Genomic DNA, 16,814 nt, shown 5'->3' with positions numbered 1-16,814 from the left:
TTTTGGAGTCACACCCAATGTCCTCCTCGCAGTTTACAATCCTTCCAAGCCTCACATCATCACCAAACGGTCCCCTGCACACTAAGATTCAGACCATCGTTATATATCAGGAAATGTAAGAGTCCCAACACTGACCCTGGAGAACACCACCACAACCCTTCCTCCAGCCCAAATACTATCCACTGTTTCCTATCACTTGGCCCATTTGTTTCTACTGTACTTTTTATACCATGACCTTTCAATCTCCTCACGAGTCTGTTGTGTAGCACTCCCTCTGGAAACCCACGTACACCTCACTAAGTCTTCCTGCTACCTCCTCAAAAAAACATCAGCAAGTTAGTATGGCACGATTTTCCCTTTAGAAGTCCATGCTGACCCTTTCTAACCTTTCTCCATGAAACTGCTGATTTCATCCTGAATAATAGTTTCTACAAGTTTTCCCACCAGTGAGGTCAAACTGAAACAAAAGCAGAAAGTGCTGGAGAAACTCAGCAGGTTAGGCCACATCCGTGGAGAGAAAGCAGAGTTAAGGTTTCCGATGAAGGGTCTAGGCCCGAAACGTCAGCCTTCCTGCTCCCATGATGCTGCTTGGCCTGCTGTGTTCATCCAGATCCACACTTTGTTATCTCTTAATGTTTCAGGTGTTTGCAACCCTTGTTCTTTTCCCAGCTACTAATAGTTCTGATAAGGGGTGACTCGATCCAAAACGTTGACCCTGTTTCTCTCTCCACAGATGCTACCAGACCTGCTGAGTTTCTCCAGCACTGCCTGCCTATGTTTCTGATTTGCAGCTTTTGCAGTTCTTTTTGTATGATAGAAGTTAAATTGACCAGCCTGTAATTCTCGCGCTTACCCTTACAGCCTTTTTGAACTAGGGCGTAACGTTTGCAATTCTTCAGTTTTTTGGGACCTCCCCGAGTCTATAGGAAACTGGAAGAGTGTGGACAGTGCCTCTGCAAATTCAATTCTCACTTCCTTCATTACCCTTAGATGCATCGCATCTAGTCCCAGTGGCTTGTTATCGTCTCAAATTGTTGCTACTGCTACTTGACCCATCCTTTCACAGTAACCCCAACAGCTTGGGTTCAATTCCTGCATTGTACAATGAAGGAGTCTCTCACTCAACATCTCCCCCCCTTGCCTGAGGCATGGTCATCCCCAGGCTAAACACCACCAGCGTCTCTCTCTTTCTCTCTCTTGCGCTCTCTCTGTCTCTCTCGCGCGCTCTCCCTTTCTTCTCTCTCTCTACACTGGTGACTAGATAGACTAACTGATAGAAGGTTTTGAGTTAGGGCAGCATGGTGGCTCAGTGGTTAACACTGCTGCCTCACAGCGCCAGTGCCCTGGGTTGGATCCCACTCTCAGGTGACTGTCTGTGTGGAGTTTATATGTTCTCTACCTGTCTGGGGTGGCCTAAGGCTGTGGGAAATTGTGCAGGCTGTGTGGGTTAGTCATGGGATATTAAGGGTTTGGATGGAATGCTCTTTGGAGGGGTAGTGTGGACTTGATGGGCCAAATGGCCTTCTTCCACGCTGTAGGGATTCAATGGCCTTCCCTGCTGGAAGACTGAAGCTGGGCATTTTTTAAGAATCAAAAAGAATCGACTCAAAAAGCTGAATGGTCAGTTTCTGCACTGCCTCCGAGGAGAAAAATCATAGAATGGCCAATCCACCCAGCCGGCACATCTCTGAACTGTGGGAGGAAACCGGAGCACCCGGAGGAAACCCACGCAGACACGGGGAGAATGTGCAAGCTCCACACAGACAGTTACCCGAGGCTGGAATCGAACCCAGGTCCCTGGCACTGTGAGGCTGCAGGACTAACCACTGAGCCACCGTGCCACCCAGGAAATTGGGTTAAGTTCTTTAAATTGGTGAAGGAATTTGAGGATCGATGTGGAGAGGATGTTTCCACTTGTAGGGGAGACTAAAACCAGGAGCCCTCATTCTCAGATACTCATTCCGAAATCAGATGGGGAGAGCAGGAGAAAGGCATTTTAGCTGGAGAGAGGTGAGAGTGTGGAGGTGGATAGTATCGATCTACCTCAGGGGAAGACATGAGGGAGAGAGGAATAAAGGGAGAGGGGGATGGATTGGAATGTAAAGGGTAGGAAGAGCCTCACATGGAGTGTAAACACTAGCATTGGAGCAGATAGGCCTCTTGGCTGTATTTAATGTAACATTGTGCCACGCTGGACCACATGGGGTTGCAGGCGGTGATATATAAATGAGGGCCTCTGCTTGCTGTTGGTCACGTACCTACTCGGACCTGAACAGAGGCACAGCAGCTGGCCAGTCCCACTTCATTGGCCGCGCTGACCGAGTACAGGCCCCCGTCCAGGGTGGTCGCCGAGGGGATGTACAGGGTGTGTCTCTCTCCCTCTGCCTTCAGCATGTGCGTCTGGCTCGATTTTAGGACCTCACCATCCTTCTTCCAGACAACTGCTCGGGGCACATAAAGAAAGACAAGTCAGCAGATGAAACAGAACCTTTCACGATAACCTCAGGACACCTCTGACTGTAATTGAGCAGGGACTGCAGTGGGGGAGATGTCGTAGACAGATAGGTTCTTTAGATTAGTACAAAGGTCAAATGTTACAGAGAGAAGGCAGGAGAATGGGGCTGAGAAACGTTTCAGCCACGATCGAACCCGAATAGCATAATTCTGTTCCTCTATGTAATGGTGACACAGTAAGATCCCACAAGCTGCTCTCAATCTGATCATTTCTCATTGAGAGAAACATTGCCCACAAACACCTCCACTCTTCTATAAGAGAATGGGATCTGCTACTCCCTCCTGAGACGGCAGACGGGGTGGGGTGGGGGCTCTTGCAGTTTAGCCTTTCCTTTGAAAGCCTGACAAAAGCTACACTCACTCAGTACTGCACTTGGCGCTCAGTGGGCTGAATGGCTGGTCTGCACGGCAAGGCAATGCCAAAAGCACAGGTTTGATTCCCACACCAGCTGTGAGTATTGTGAAGGACTTTCCTTCTCAACCTCTCCCCTTTGCCCGAGACAAGGTGACCCTCAAGTTAAACCACCACCCACCCAGCGTCTTCTCTGTCTCTGTAACGTGAGAGCAGCCACGTGGCCCTGTGGGACGGTGGTGAATTTCCCCTCGACAGAATGGCCTTGGGATTACTGAAGGGCTGTGAGTTCCACACTGACGTTCTTTGCTTGACTACCTAATGAATCACGTCTAACCTGCAGGATCTCAGGAGCACAAAAGCTGATGTTTCGGGCCTAGACCCTTCATCAGAGAGGGGGATGGGGTGAGGGTTCTGGAATAAATAGGGAGAGAGGTGGAGGCGGACCGAAGATGGAGAGAAAAGAAGATAGGTGGAGAGGAGAGTATAGGTGGGGAGGTAGGGAGGGGATAGGTCAGTCCAGGGAAGACGGACAGGTCAAGGAGGTGGGATGAGGTTAGTAGGTAGGAAATGGAGATGCGGCTTGAGGTGGGAGGAAGGGATGGGTGAGAGGAAGAACAGGTTAGGGAGGCAGAGACAGGCTGGGCTGGTTTTGGGATGCAGTGGGGGGCGGGGACGAGCTGGGCTGGTTTTGGGATGCAGTGAGGGGAGGGGAGATTTTGAAGCTGGTGAAGTCCACATTGATACCATTGGGCTGCAGGGTTCCCAAGCGGAATATGAGTTGCTGTTCCTGCAACCTTCGGGTGGCATCATTGTGGCACTGCAGGAGGCCCATGATGGACATGTCTTCTAAGGAATGGGAGGGGGAGTTGAAATGGTTCGCGACTGGGAGGTGCAGTTGTTTATTGCGAAGCGAGCGGAGGTGTTCTGCAAAGCAGTCCCCAAGCCTCCGCTTGGTTTCCCCAATGTAGAGGAAGCCACACCGGGTACAATGGATACAGTATACCACATTGGCAGATATGCAGATGAACATCTGCTTAATATGGAAAGTCATCTTGGGGCCTGGGATAGGGGTGAGGGAGGAGGTGTGGGGGCAAGTGTAGCACTTCCAGCGGTTGCAGGGGAAGGTGCCGGGTGTGGTGGGGTTGAAGGGCAGTGTGCCTCCGCTCGGTTCGCAATAAACAACTGCACCTCCCAGTCGCGAACCATTTCAACTCCCCCTCCCATTCTTTAGACGACATGTCCATCATGGGCCTCCTGCAGTGCCACAATGATGTCACCCGAAGGTTGCAGGAACAGCAACTCATATTCCGCTTGGGAACCCTGCAGCCCAATGGTATCAATGTGGACTTCACCAGCTTCAAAATCTCCCCTTCCCCCACCGCATCCCTAAACCAGCCCAGTTCGTCCCCTCCCGCCACTGCATCCCAAAACCAGCCCAGCTCTTCCCCTCTCCCCACTGCATCGCAAAACCAGCCCAACCTGTCTCCGCTTCCCTAACCTGTTCTTCCTCTCACCCATCCCTTCCTCCCACCCCTAGCCGCACCTCCATCTCCTACCTACTAACCTCATCCCACCTCCTTGACCTGTCCGTCTTCCCTGGACTGACCTATCCCCTCCCTACCTCCCCACCTATACTCTCCTCTCTACCTATCTTGTTTTCTCTCCATCTTCGGTCCGCCTCCCCCTCTCTCCCTATTTATTTCAGAACCCTCTCCCCATCCCCCTCTCTGATGAAGGGTCTAGGCCCGAAACATCAGCTTTTGTGCTCCTGAGATGCTGCTTGGCCTGCTGTGTTCGTCCAGCTCCACACTTTGTTATCTCGGATTCTCCAGCGTCTGCAGTTCCCGTTATCTCTGATACGTCTAACCTGCTGCTGCCTCCTTAATGAAATCAAGCCATTGTGTGAAGATTGCTACAAATTGGTGACAGCGATCACCAGGCCCCTGGCATCACCAATAGCCTGCTGGGAATCACCATGCCCTGTCTGTGGTTTTACCAGGGAGCCGTGTGCTGCAACGGGCTCCCGTCAGCAGCTGGTCCATGCAAGGAGTTTGGATTGTTTGGTTAAAGATCAGGCGCTAACGTATACTCAAGGCTCACCATTCTTCACATATGTAAAATGGCAGCTGCTGCAGATGATTTCCTCTCTTGTTTAGGATAGAACCCCTACAGTGTGGAAGCAGGCTGTTCAGCTGACACCCACCCCTCTGGGGAGCATCCCGCTCTACCCTGTATATCCCATGGCTAACTCACACGCTGTGGGCAATTTCCCACGGCCAACCCACCCAATATGCACATGTCTGAGCCGTGGGAGGAAGCCTGAGCCTCTGGAGGGGACCCACGCAGACACGGGGTGACCACACAAACCACAGGCAGTCACCTGAGGCTGGATCCAAACCCAGGTCCCTGGTGTTGGGAGGCTGCAGTGCTGACGACTGAGCCACCAGGCTGCCCCAACTTTACGTGGCGCTGCCCAGGCCTCTGTCCTGCCTTTCTGCATTCAGTCACTGCACGCAAGAGCCCCTTAGCATCTTGCTGCACAGTGCGCAAAGGGGCGAAAGATTAACAGGGTCAGGCAGGAAAGTAGAGTTGGAACCACACTCAGATCGGCAATGATCTGAATGAATGGATCGGCAATGATCTGAATGAATGGATCGGCAATGATCTGAATGAATAGATCGGCAATGATCTGAATGAATGGATCGGCAATGATCTGAATGAATGGATCGGCAATGATCTGAATGAATGGATCTGCAATGATCTGAATGAATGGATCGGCAATGATCTGAATGAATGGATCAGCAATGATCTGAATGAATGGATCGGCAATGATCTGAATGAATGAATGGATCGGCAATGATCTGAATGAATGGTTCGGCAATGATCTGAATGAATGGTTCGGCAATGATCTGAATGAATGGATCGGCAATGATCTGAATGAATGGATCAGCAATGAATGGATCGGCAATGATCTGAATGAATGGATCGGCAATGATCTGAATGAATGGATCGGCAGTGATCTGAATGAATGGATCGGCAGTGATCTGAATGAATGGATCGGCAATGATCTGAATGAATGGATCAGCAATGATCTGAATGAATGGATCGGCAATGATCTGAATGAATGGATCGGCAATGATCTGAATGAATGGATCGGCAATGATCTGAATGAATGGATCAGCAATGAATGGATCGGCAATGATCTGAATGAATGGATCGGCAATGATCTGAATGAATGGATCGGCAATGATCTGAATGAATGGATCAGCAATGATCTGAATGAATGGATCGGCAATGATCTGAATGAATGGATCAGCAATGATCTGAATGAATGGATCGGCAATGATCTGAATGAATGGATCGGCAATGATCTGAATGAATGGATCAGCAATGATCTGAATGAATGGATCAGCAATGATCTGAATGAATGGTGAAGAACAGATTCAAAGGGCCGAACGGCCTGCTTTTATCCCTAATTCATAACATCTTAAGCAAGTAAGTCTAGAATTTATTGCCTACTCCCCAGTCACCCTGATCTATGAGACTTTTCCACACAACAGTTTAAGGGTCACCTGAAACAAGAAGCTCGACACCATCCAGGACAAAACAGCCGCTTGATTGGCACCACATCCACAAACATCCCACTCCCTCTACCCCCGACACTCAGTCGCAGCAGTGTGTACCATCTTCAAGATGCTCTGCAGAAATTCACCAAAGATCCTCAGACAGCACCTTCCAAACCCACGACCACTTCCATCCAGAAGGACAAGGGCAGCAGATACATGGTAATGTGGTGGAGGCAGGTTCAATAGAGACTTTGAAGAGGGTGCTGGGTGGTTATTTGGTTAGAAATAGAAGAAGGGGCATGGGAAAAGACAGGATATTGGAGCAAGCTGATGGAACGAGTGCAGGCATGATGGGCTGAATGGCCTCCTCCTGCACTGTAATTATTCTGTCTTAGTATATATAGAATGTTTATAGCCACTTTTAAAGTGTTCCACCCACTAATTTATATAATTTGGTTATTAATTTATTGTAGATTTTCAAAAAGTCACAGGGTCATACAGTAAGGAAACAGACCCTTTGAGCCAACATTAATCAAAACCGAAAGATCTGCGGATGCTGTAAATCAGAAACAGAAACAGAATTTGCTGGCAAAGCTCAGCAGGTCTGGCAGCTTCTGTGAAGAAAAAAATCAGAGGTAACATTTCAGGTCCGGTTCTGAGGAAGGGTCACCAGCCCCGAAACGTTAACTCTGTTTTCTCCTTCACAGATGCTGCCAGACCTGCTGAGCTTTTCCAGCAACTTCTGTTTTTGTTCTTTTGGCCCAACTTGTCCACGCTGACCAGATAATCCTAAATAAATCCAGTCCCATTTGCCAGCATTTGGCCCATATCCCTCTAAACCCTTTCTAGTCATGTACCCATCCCCGATGCGTTTACATGTTGTAACTGTACCGGCCTCTAGCACTTCCTCTGGCAGCTCATTCCATACCCACACCACCCTCTGTGTGAAAATGTTGCCCCTTAGGTCCCTTTTAAATCTTTCCCTTCTCACCTAAAACCTGTGCCCCTCTAGTTTTGGACCCCCCAGGGGAAAAGATCCTTGCTATTCACTTTATCTATGCCTCTCACCATTTTATAAACCTCTACCACATTACCGCTCACTGGGATTGTAGTTCGGGGGTAAGGAGCAGTGACACTATGGAAGAGCCGGACCTTGTTTGGTGCTTTATCATCTGGTTTGGATTAAATGAACACAACTAGAGTGGAGAGATAATGGCAACTGCAGATGCTGGAGAATCCGAGTTAACAAAGTGTGAAGCTGGATGAACACAGCAGGCCCAGCAGCATCTCAGGAGCACAAACGCTAACTTCCCACTCTGCTCCAAGTACTCTCCGAGAAAGCAGTACGCCCCAAAAATGCCTCATTATCATTCCGCCGTAAGCAACAACACAAACGAAAGATTTTGGTGGGTGCTGAGGAAATGGAACAGTGTCACACGGCCAGTGTAATGTCCTACCTTCAGGCATTGGTGTTCCGGTGATGATACATTTCAGAAGGACCGATGCCCCCACTGTGACCAGTGAGTCGGTGATACTAATCTCGAATACTGGCGGCTCTAAAGGATCTTCACCAGCTGAGACATAAGAATCATCTGAGGATTCTGCCAAACACACAAAAAAAAGCCACTTCTTGTTAATTCAAACCATTTCGAGGTTGGGATTGTGGGAGCTAATTCCAGAAAAACACCATGTCCTGTAGCTCTCTGAAGCACTGAGTATCAAAATGGAGGTGAGACACAGCAGTTGATCAGCTGTGAATATTGTTGTGTCCCTCAACTGAGTCTGTAACCACCCTATCCACCCCCTTGTGACTGCCATTGTCATCATCAGAGAATCCCTACGGTGTGGAAACAGGCCCTTCAGCCCAACAAGTCCACCCCAACCCTCAGAGCATCCCACCCAGATGCCTTCCCCTATATCCCACTGAATGTACACATTTCTGAACACTATGGACAATTACCCATGGCCAATCCACCAAGCCTGCACACCTTTGGAGTGTGGGCGGAAACCGGAGCACCCGGAGGAAACCCACGCAGACACGGGGAGAATGTGCAAACTCCACACAGACAGTTGCCTGAGGCTGGAATCGAACCCGGGTCCCTGGCCCTGTGAGGCAGCAGTGCTAATCACTGAACCACCGTGCCGCCCCCTGCCCTCCTTCAGCCCCTCTCCAAGAGGGCAGCATTCAAACTCCCACCCACCCTGTGATCATCCTAATGGGAAACTTTAGAGAGATAAGGAGGGATTCCTTTCCTTTATTCATTCACGGGATGAGGGCATCACTGTCTAGGGCAGCATTTATTGCCCACTCCTAATTGCCCAGAGGGCAGGTCAGAGTCGACTGCATTGCTGTGAGTCTGGAGTCACGTGGAGGCCAGATCAGGTAAGGATGGCAGCTTCCTTCCCTGAAGGACATTAGTGAACCAGATGGGATTTTCCCAACAATCAGCAGTGGATTCATGGCCATCATTAGGCTCTAAATTCCAGATGTTTATTGAATTCAAATTCCACCATCTGCCCTGGTGGGATTCAAACCAGGGTCCCCAGAACATTATCTGGGTCTCTGTATTAACAGTCCAGCGATAATAGCACTAGGCCAAACCCTCCCTTACTCCCAGAGGAGAGTGAGTCCGTGGAATTCCTTATCACTGAGGGCCTTCGAGGCTGGGTCATGCAGAATGTTCAAGGCCGAGGCAGTCAGGTTTGTAATCGGTAAATGAATCGAGAGCGACAGTGAGAAGGCAGGAATGTGGAGTCGGGAATGATCAGGATCAGCCATTAAATGGGCCGAATGTCCTGCCTCTGCTCCCAGGGCTTGTAGTCTTCAGATCCAACACACACGACCAATTGCTCTGGGCAAACCGTGAACCTCCTGTCCCTTCCTCGCAGCCTCCCTGCCAATCTCCGTATATTTACCTCCCACCCCCACCCCCCCACGCTCCTAGTTCGCCCACAATGAGCGCTGTGACTGTGGTCTAGGAGGGATCCACACCCTCTGAGCAAAATTCAAGGAAGCAACAAGCTCCACCTTCTTTTTAACTCTTAGCCTGCTCTCCTTACCCAGCTCCGGCGAAGTGGGGCGGGATTTCTTAGATTTCCCTCTGGCAGTTTTCCGGCCGGATTTCTCCCGAGCTAGGGCGGCACCATCTTCTTTCAAATCCATAGTGGAGTCGGCCCCGATGTGGTCTGGCTCCGGGCTCCTCATTCCCTCACCGGGCGCAGTGCCAGGGGGTCTGGGGGGTGTCATGCAGGCTGGGCTGAGGGGTGCAAGGCCTAGCCTCGGGGCAGCGTCTCCCAGCTCCGGCCTCCCCCTGCGCCAGTCCGCGGCCTCCTTGGGGAGGGGCAGCGAGGATTTGGCGTTCCACCCGGGCAGCGAGGGCAGGGCAGGGGCGGTAACCAGAGCGCGGCCCTCAGGAGCAGACCTGATCTTCACGACCGTCTCCACGACAGGCTGAGGGGCGCCCGGAGGCCGGGATGGGGATTGTTGACCGGGGGATCCGGAGTGCTCCTGGTCCAGATGGTTGACAGCGGGATCTCGTGCTTCGGCCTTGCCTGGCTCAGGATCCTGGTCATGCCCCCTCGCCGTGGCAACGCCCCATTGCAGAGGTTTATGTGAGCCGTCTGACCGTGACCCCTCTAGCCCCCGAGGTACCTCTCCTGGGGGGTTCGGGGCCCACTTAGAGCTGGCGGCTTTCCGTGAGGACAGCTCACGGTTGACAGCGCGCTCCAGTACTGGGGACCTCAGCACAGGCCTAGCCACCATCGAGCTCATGGCCGTCTTTTTGATTCGGCTCAGCTCCTCCGAGATCTTCAGCTCGACGTCCCGGGCCCTGGAAGCATACCGTCCCCGCTCATCAAAAGATGCTGCTTTCTGCCGGAACAGCGAGCGTTTCGCCTCGGCCCCTGCTCCGCCTTCCGCCCTCAGGCCTCCCCGCCCCTCGCTGTCCAGCATCTCGGACAGAGATGGCCGCAGCCTGCCCTCCCGCTGCTCGGTGTGGTCGAAGGATCGCCACTTCCGGAAACCGGGCCACGGCTGACCGTCCGCCAACTCGAAACTCCGCCGCCGCTCCGGGAATGTCTCCAGGTACCTCATCCTGTCCGAGGCCCAGGACCCAGAGCGCGAATGGGCGGGAGAAGCGTCTCCCGAGCTGGATCTCCGGGCTGGGAGTGGACTGTTCCCCCCGGCCGCCACCTTGGGTTTCTTGGCTTTGTCCTGGAACTCTGCCGGCACGGTGTCCCGGTATTCCGACGGCATGCTGAGCTTCCGGCGAGGAGTGAGCGGTGTTATCGGCTGGGCCAGGCTGACCCGCGAGGCTTTGGGGCTGGCCGGCCTGGTTTTGAGAGATGTGGGCGGTAGGCCCGAGGCTCTAGAAGCCCCTTGGTTCTGGGCCATGGTATCCAACCTGGGGGCTGGCTCGATGGGGTGTTCCAGTGGGCTCCTGCCCGAGGTGTTCTCACAGAGGTCCCTGAAGGAGAAAAGAGGCAAATTACACCAAAATAACATTAAAATTACACAAAAATGAACATTCATGCACATTCAGCAAAACCCTCACTAACAATGACCTGTTCCTTGGTCCCACCTTATATCTGTTTCCAGGATTGAGCTGTAATCCACAGCCTAAAACTCTGAGGCAAAGTGTGTAATCACTTCTTCTCACTAATTTTCCAGATTCTAGAGAACGTCTCCAAATCCTTGGAGGTTTGCTGCACCTGCTAAAAGCTCTTTGTAAGCGCTGGTTACACAGCTGTTGGTGTAAGCTGTGGCTGCGGGAGGGGTGGGGTGCGGATTTCAGGCAAACTGGAGCCAGGGGATGTGTCCAATTGGAGGGTTCGCCAGCAACAAGTAGCTGATTGGCCTGTGAAATTGTGGCCCAAGGCCTCCTACCTGCCAACAGCCATGTGATTGGCTCCTGGATAGCTGAACAGCTTGTGGTTGGGAATGTTTGGGGCCGGAAGTCTTTGAATAATCTTTGGAAGGGAAAGGGTTGCCTTTCTCTGCATTAAAAATGCCTACACAACCCTGAAAAGAGCCAGTTTCCTTCCCCTTGTGTATTATTTTTCATAAAACTTCTGTTTTTGTTCCTGTTGGACCTAGAACCAGGTGCTGTCAACCTGGGTCTAAAAGAACAGTGTTTGGTAAAATGTTAACTTTTATCCATGTGCGTCAGTCACTCTGTGCCTCCTGTATCTGGATCAATTGAACAATTAACCGAATTAATCCTGGGGACAGTGGCCATTGAACTGTCTTCCCAGTCTTTAGCCTCCACCCATCACACCGGTGTTTGTGCTCGTGTCTGTAAAGAGTTTGTATTTGTAGAGAGGGGGCTCTAGAGATTTAATTGGTCGCGTGATCGTTCATTATGGTTTCTTTGCAGTTAGATTCGATTTGTTCATAATGCTGCCTCGGTAAAGGAGCCCGGTCTATGGGTTTTGCCATGATGAAGAGGTGCCATCGTTGGGCTGGGGTGGACCAGGTCAGACGATGCGTGATTATAGTCCAACAGGTTTGTCTAAAATTACAAACTTTTGGAGCGTAACCCCTTCATCACCTGATGAAGGAGCAGTGCTCAAAAAGCTTGTGCTTTCAAACGAACCTGAGTTCTGAGGAAGGGTCAATGGACCCGAAATGTTAATTCTGATATTTTTCTTCACAGATGCTGCCAGGCCTGCTGAGCTTTTCCAGCAACTTCTGTTTTTGTTCCTGTTGGACCTAGAACCAGGTGCTGTCAACCTGGGTCTAAAAGAACAGTGTTTGGTAAAATGTTAACTTTTGTGGTGATGCTGAGGGGAGTTCATGTTTATTTCCATTGAGGGGCAACAATTGCAGGGCGAAGGGAATAGAGTTTAGGGTCATAGCCCCCGGGTCATTACCGTTCTCAAAGCTCAAGCCTTGTGTCGAGAGATCCTTCAGGAGAAGGCCATTCAGCCCACTGAGTTGTGCCATCTCTCTGAATGCTCAATCCAATTAATACCACATCTCCTACCCACAGCTCAGCAAATCCAGTCCTTAGGCAAGTGCCTGTTTTAAAATTCCTGCTGAATTCCACCCCAACTTCTCGCCCTTTCACGCTGGGCCTTCTGGGTCACAACTCAACTTGCAGGCTGTCCTTGTATCGGTCAAACACCTTACACCTCTGTACCCTTTGGAGACCCTGGGTCCTGACACACACTATCAAAATCCTTGGTTTTCAAAACCCCGTCTTAAACCTCCCTTTAAACATCCTTGCTTAGAGGTAGCAAGGTGTGGAGCTGGATGAACACAGCAGGCCAAGCAGCATCAGAGGAGCAGGAAAGCTGACGTTTCAGGCCTAGGCCCTTCTTCAGAAAATTCCGGTCTCTCACTGCAGAAGGTTATCTCTTGTGATGTAGCAATCCCTCTGTCAATGCGACAAAATGTCTCAGGTTAAAGTCTTCCTCAAACTTTGTGTATTTAAAGATTTGAGTGAGAAAACAATGGCGCCTCCCAGGTAGTGAACTACTTTATGTTGAGGGGTAAGGGGTTAAACATTCAGGACTGAGATGAGGAAGAATTTCTTCACTCAGCGACTTGGGAACCTGTGGAATTCTCTCCCACAGGAAGCTGTTGGGGTCAGTTTGTTCGATATAATCAAGGGGGGAGCTGGATATGCCCCTTATGGCTAAAGTGAGCAAGGAGAGAAAGCGGGAATGGGATACTGAGATTGCGTGATCAGCCATGAGCATATTGAATGGTGGTGCAGTCTGGAAGGGCTGAATTGCCTACTCCTGTTCCCGTTTCCTACATTTCTATGTTGAAAGCAAGTTACCGTTGTGGGACAGGGACTACGGCAGCAAATCAGTGCACAGAAATTTCCAACAAACAGGATTGGGAAGGTGGATTCAAAAGCAACAGCAGACACTGGAAGCCAGAAACTATTGGTGTGAGGCTGGAAAGGCACAGGAGGACGGGCAGTGCCCGAGGAGCGAAAATATCAATGTTTCCGCTGACGACTGGGTTTTGTTGGATATTGGTGGAGGGATAGATATTGACCCGGAAGCTGGGGACAACTTCACTGCTCACTGTTGGATTTGATCCGGGGTCCTTTCGATCACACTGACATCCTGCAGTGTTTGGTTATGTGAGACTGTTTACTATCAATGCTCACTGTGCTGGACTGGCTAGGACTGGGGAAAAGAACAAAGAAACCTACAGCACAGGAACAGGCCCTTCGGCCCTCCAAGCCTGCGCCGATCGAGATCCTCTGTCTAACCTGTCATCTTTTTTCTAACAGTCTGTGTGCATTTGCTCCGTGCCCATCCAGGTACCTGTAGAGATACATCTAAAAAGACACTAACGTGTCTGCGACTACCACCTCCGCAGAAAGTGCTGGAAGCCAGAGCTGGGGCCAAAATCCATGACACACCTAGAGACCAGTATCAGCGCAGCACAGATATAGTGTGGAAACGCAGCAGCAGGTATTGTCAGTGATACCTGAGTGAGGAGCAGCATCACACACACTCAGTCTCAACACAGTCTCCCTCTCAGTATCTCACACACTCCCTGTCAGTATCTCACACACACCCTCTCAGTATCACACACACACCCTCTCAGTATCTCACACACTCCCTCTCAGTATCTCACACACTCCCTGTCAGTATCTCACACACACCCTCTCAGTATCTCACACACTCCCTGTCAGTATCTCACACACACCCTCTCAGTATCTCACACACTCCCTGTCAGTATCTCACACACACCCTTTCAGTATCTCACACACTCCCTCTCAGTATCTCACACACACCCTCTCAGTATCACACACACACCCTGTCAGTATCTCACACACACCCTGTCAGTATCTCACACACTCCCTCTCAGTATCTCATACACACCCTCTCAGTATCTCACACACACCCTGTCAGTATCTCACACACACCCTCTCAGTATCTCACACACACCCTCTCAGTATCTCACACACTCCCTGTCAGTATCTCATACACACCCTCTCAGTATCTCACACACACCCTGTCAGTATCTCACACACTCCCTCTCAGTATCTCATACACACCCTCTCAGTATCTCACACACACCCTGTCAGTATCTCACACACACCCTCTCAGTATCTCATACACACCCTCTCAGTATCTCACACACACCCTGTCAGTATCTCACACACTCCCTCTCAGTATCTCACACACTCCCTCTCAGTATCTCACACACACCCTCTCAGTATCTCATACACACCCTCTCAGTATCTCATACACACCCTCTCAGTATCTCACACACACCCTGTCAGTATCTCACACACTCCCTCTCAGTATCTCACACACTCCCTCTCAGTATCTCATACACACCCTCTCAGTATCTCACACACACCCTCTCAGTATCTCACACACACCCTCTCAGTATCTCATACACACCCTCTCAGTATCTCACACACACCCTCTCAGTATCTCACACACACCCTCTCAGTATCTCACACACTCCCTCTCAGTATCTCATACACACCCTCTCAGTATCACACACACACCCTCTCAGTATCTCACACACACCCTCTCAGTATCTCACACACTCCCTCTCAGTATCTCATACACACCCTCTCAGTATCACACACACTCCCTGTCAGTATCTCACACACACCCTCTCAGTATCACACACACACCCTCTCAGTATCTCACACACTCCCTCTCAGTATCTCACACACACCCTCTCAGTATCACACACACACCCTCTCAGTATCTCACACACACCCTCTCAGTATCTCACACGCTCCCTCTCAGTATCTCACACACTCCCTCTCAGTATCTCACACACACCCTGTCAGTATCTCACACACACCCTGTCAGTATCTCACACACACTCCCTCTCAGTATCTCACACATACCCTGTCAGTATCTCACACACACCCTGTCAGTATCTCACACACACTCCCTTCTCAGTATCTCACACACACCCTGTCAGTATCTCACACACACTCCCTCTCAGTATCTCACACACACCCTGTCAGTATCTCACACACACTCCCTCTCAGTATCTCACACACACCCTGTCAGTATCTCACACACACTCCATCTCAGTATCTCACACACACCCTGTCAGTATCTCACACACACACTCTCAGTATCTCTCACACTCCCTCTCAGTATCTCTCACACTCCCTCTCAGTGTCTCACACACTCCTTCTCAGTATTTCTCACACGCTCTCAATGTCTCTCACACATACTCTCACACACTCACTCTCTCACACACACTGAAACAGACACACTTTCACATTCTCTCTCTCTTGCACACACATGGTCTTTCTTACACACACACACACACACACACACACACACATACACACACACACACACACACACACACACACACACAGACACACAGACACACACACACACACACACACACACACAACACACACACACACACACAGTAATATCAGGTTAGTGAAGTCATGCATGAGCTGGGGTTGAAAGGCCTGAAGGAAAGAAACACAAATCAAAATATGACAAAGGAGGATCTTGAGGATGACAGTGAACTCCGTTAACTATCAGGTCCCTCAATTTTGTCACATTGATTGGCACTTACCTCACACTCAGCTCCCAGTACAGACCCTGCTCACTCTAACAAAATCATAGAGAGACACACACCAAAGGCCATTCAGCCCACCATCCCACTGTGAAAGAGCTAGCCAATTTGTCTTACTTATCTGCTCTTTCCCCATGGCCCAGCAAACCTTGTCCCTTAGAAACGTAGAATACAGGAGCAATGGTGGGCCATTCGGCCCTCCAATCCTACTCTGCCATTTGACATGATCATGGTTGATCACCTAACTCAGTCCCCTGTTCCCACTTTCTCCTCCATGTCTTTTGACACCTTTCGCCCCAAGGACTGTATCTAACTTTTTCTTGTAAATATTCATTGTTTTGGCTTCAGCCACTTCCTGCTGCAGAGAATCCAATATCCCAAGTATTTATCCAGTCGTGTTTGGAAGCTCCCTGCTGAATCTGTTCCCACTTCCCATTCTAGCAGCTCATTCCAGATCACAACAGCTCAATGCACGGGCCGAACATTTCCTTACATCACCTCTGCGTCTTTTTGCCAATTCTCTTCAATTTGTGATTTGCCAAAATTTACTGAACCCCCCGCCACCGCGACTGGTTTTGAACACCTCAATTAAATCTCCCGTTAACCTTCTCTGCTCGAAGGAGAACAATCCCAGTCTCACTGACCTTCCTCAGTCCTGTTCTGGTCGGTCTCCCTCTGAGCCCTCTCCGAGGTCCTTAAATGTCCTGACCAAACCTGTGGGTGCCCAAAGTCATTGGCGATGATGTCAGCTGAGGCTTGACCAGTGTGTTTAATGTCATATCTAATATAACTTCCCTGCTTTTGTAAAAATAAAATATTGCAGATGCTGGAAACCTGA

General features: G+C 50.3%; 1 protein-coding gene across 1 annotated transcript in view; it reads right to left on the bottom strand.

Annotated features, from left to right (window-relative positions):
• The window catches only part of spega (striated muscle enriched protein kinase a), a 274,095-nt gene that overhangs the window by 151,272 nt on the left and 106,009 nt on the right, over nucleotides 1-16,814 (bottom strand). The window contains exons 4-6 of the mRNA XM_059647655.1: nucleotides 9,496-10,901; nucleotides 7,893-8,036; nucleotides 2,259-2,441 (exon numbers count right to left, since the gene is read on the bottom strand). Coding sequence (XP_059503638.1) covers nucleotides 2,259-2,441; nucleotides 7,893-8,036; nucleotides 9,496-10,901 — 1,733 coding nt within the window. The remainder of the gene's footprint in view (nucleotides 1-2,258; nucleotides 2,442-7,892; nucleotides 8,037-9,495; nucleotides 10,902-16,814) is intronic.

Source organism: Stegostoma tigrinum, chromosome 7 (genome assembly GCF_030684315.1).
Source record: "Stegostoma tigrinum isolate sSteTig4 chromosome 7, sSteTig4.hap1, whole genome shotgun sequence".
NCBI classification, from domain to species: Eukaryota; Metazoa; Chordata; class Chondrichthyes; order Orectolobiformes; family Stegostomatidae; genus Stegostoma; species Stegostoma tigrinum.
Note: the sequence above shows the minus strand (reverse complement) of the source record. Positions and strands in the feature narration are given on the sequence as shown.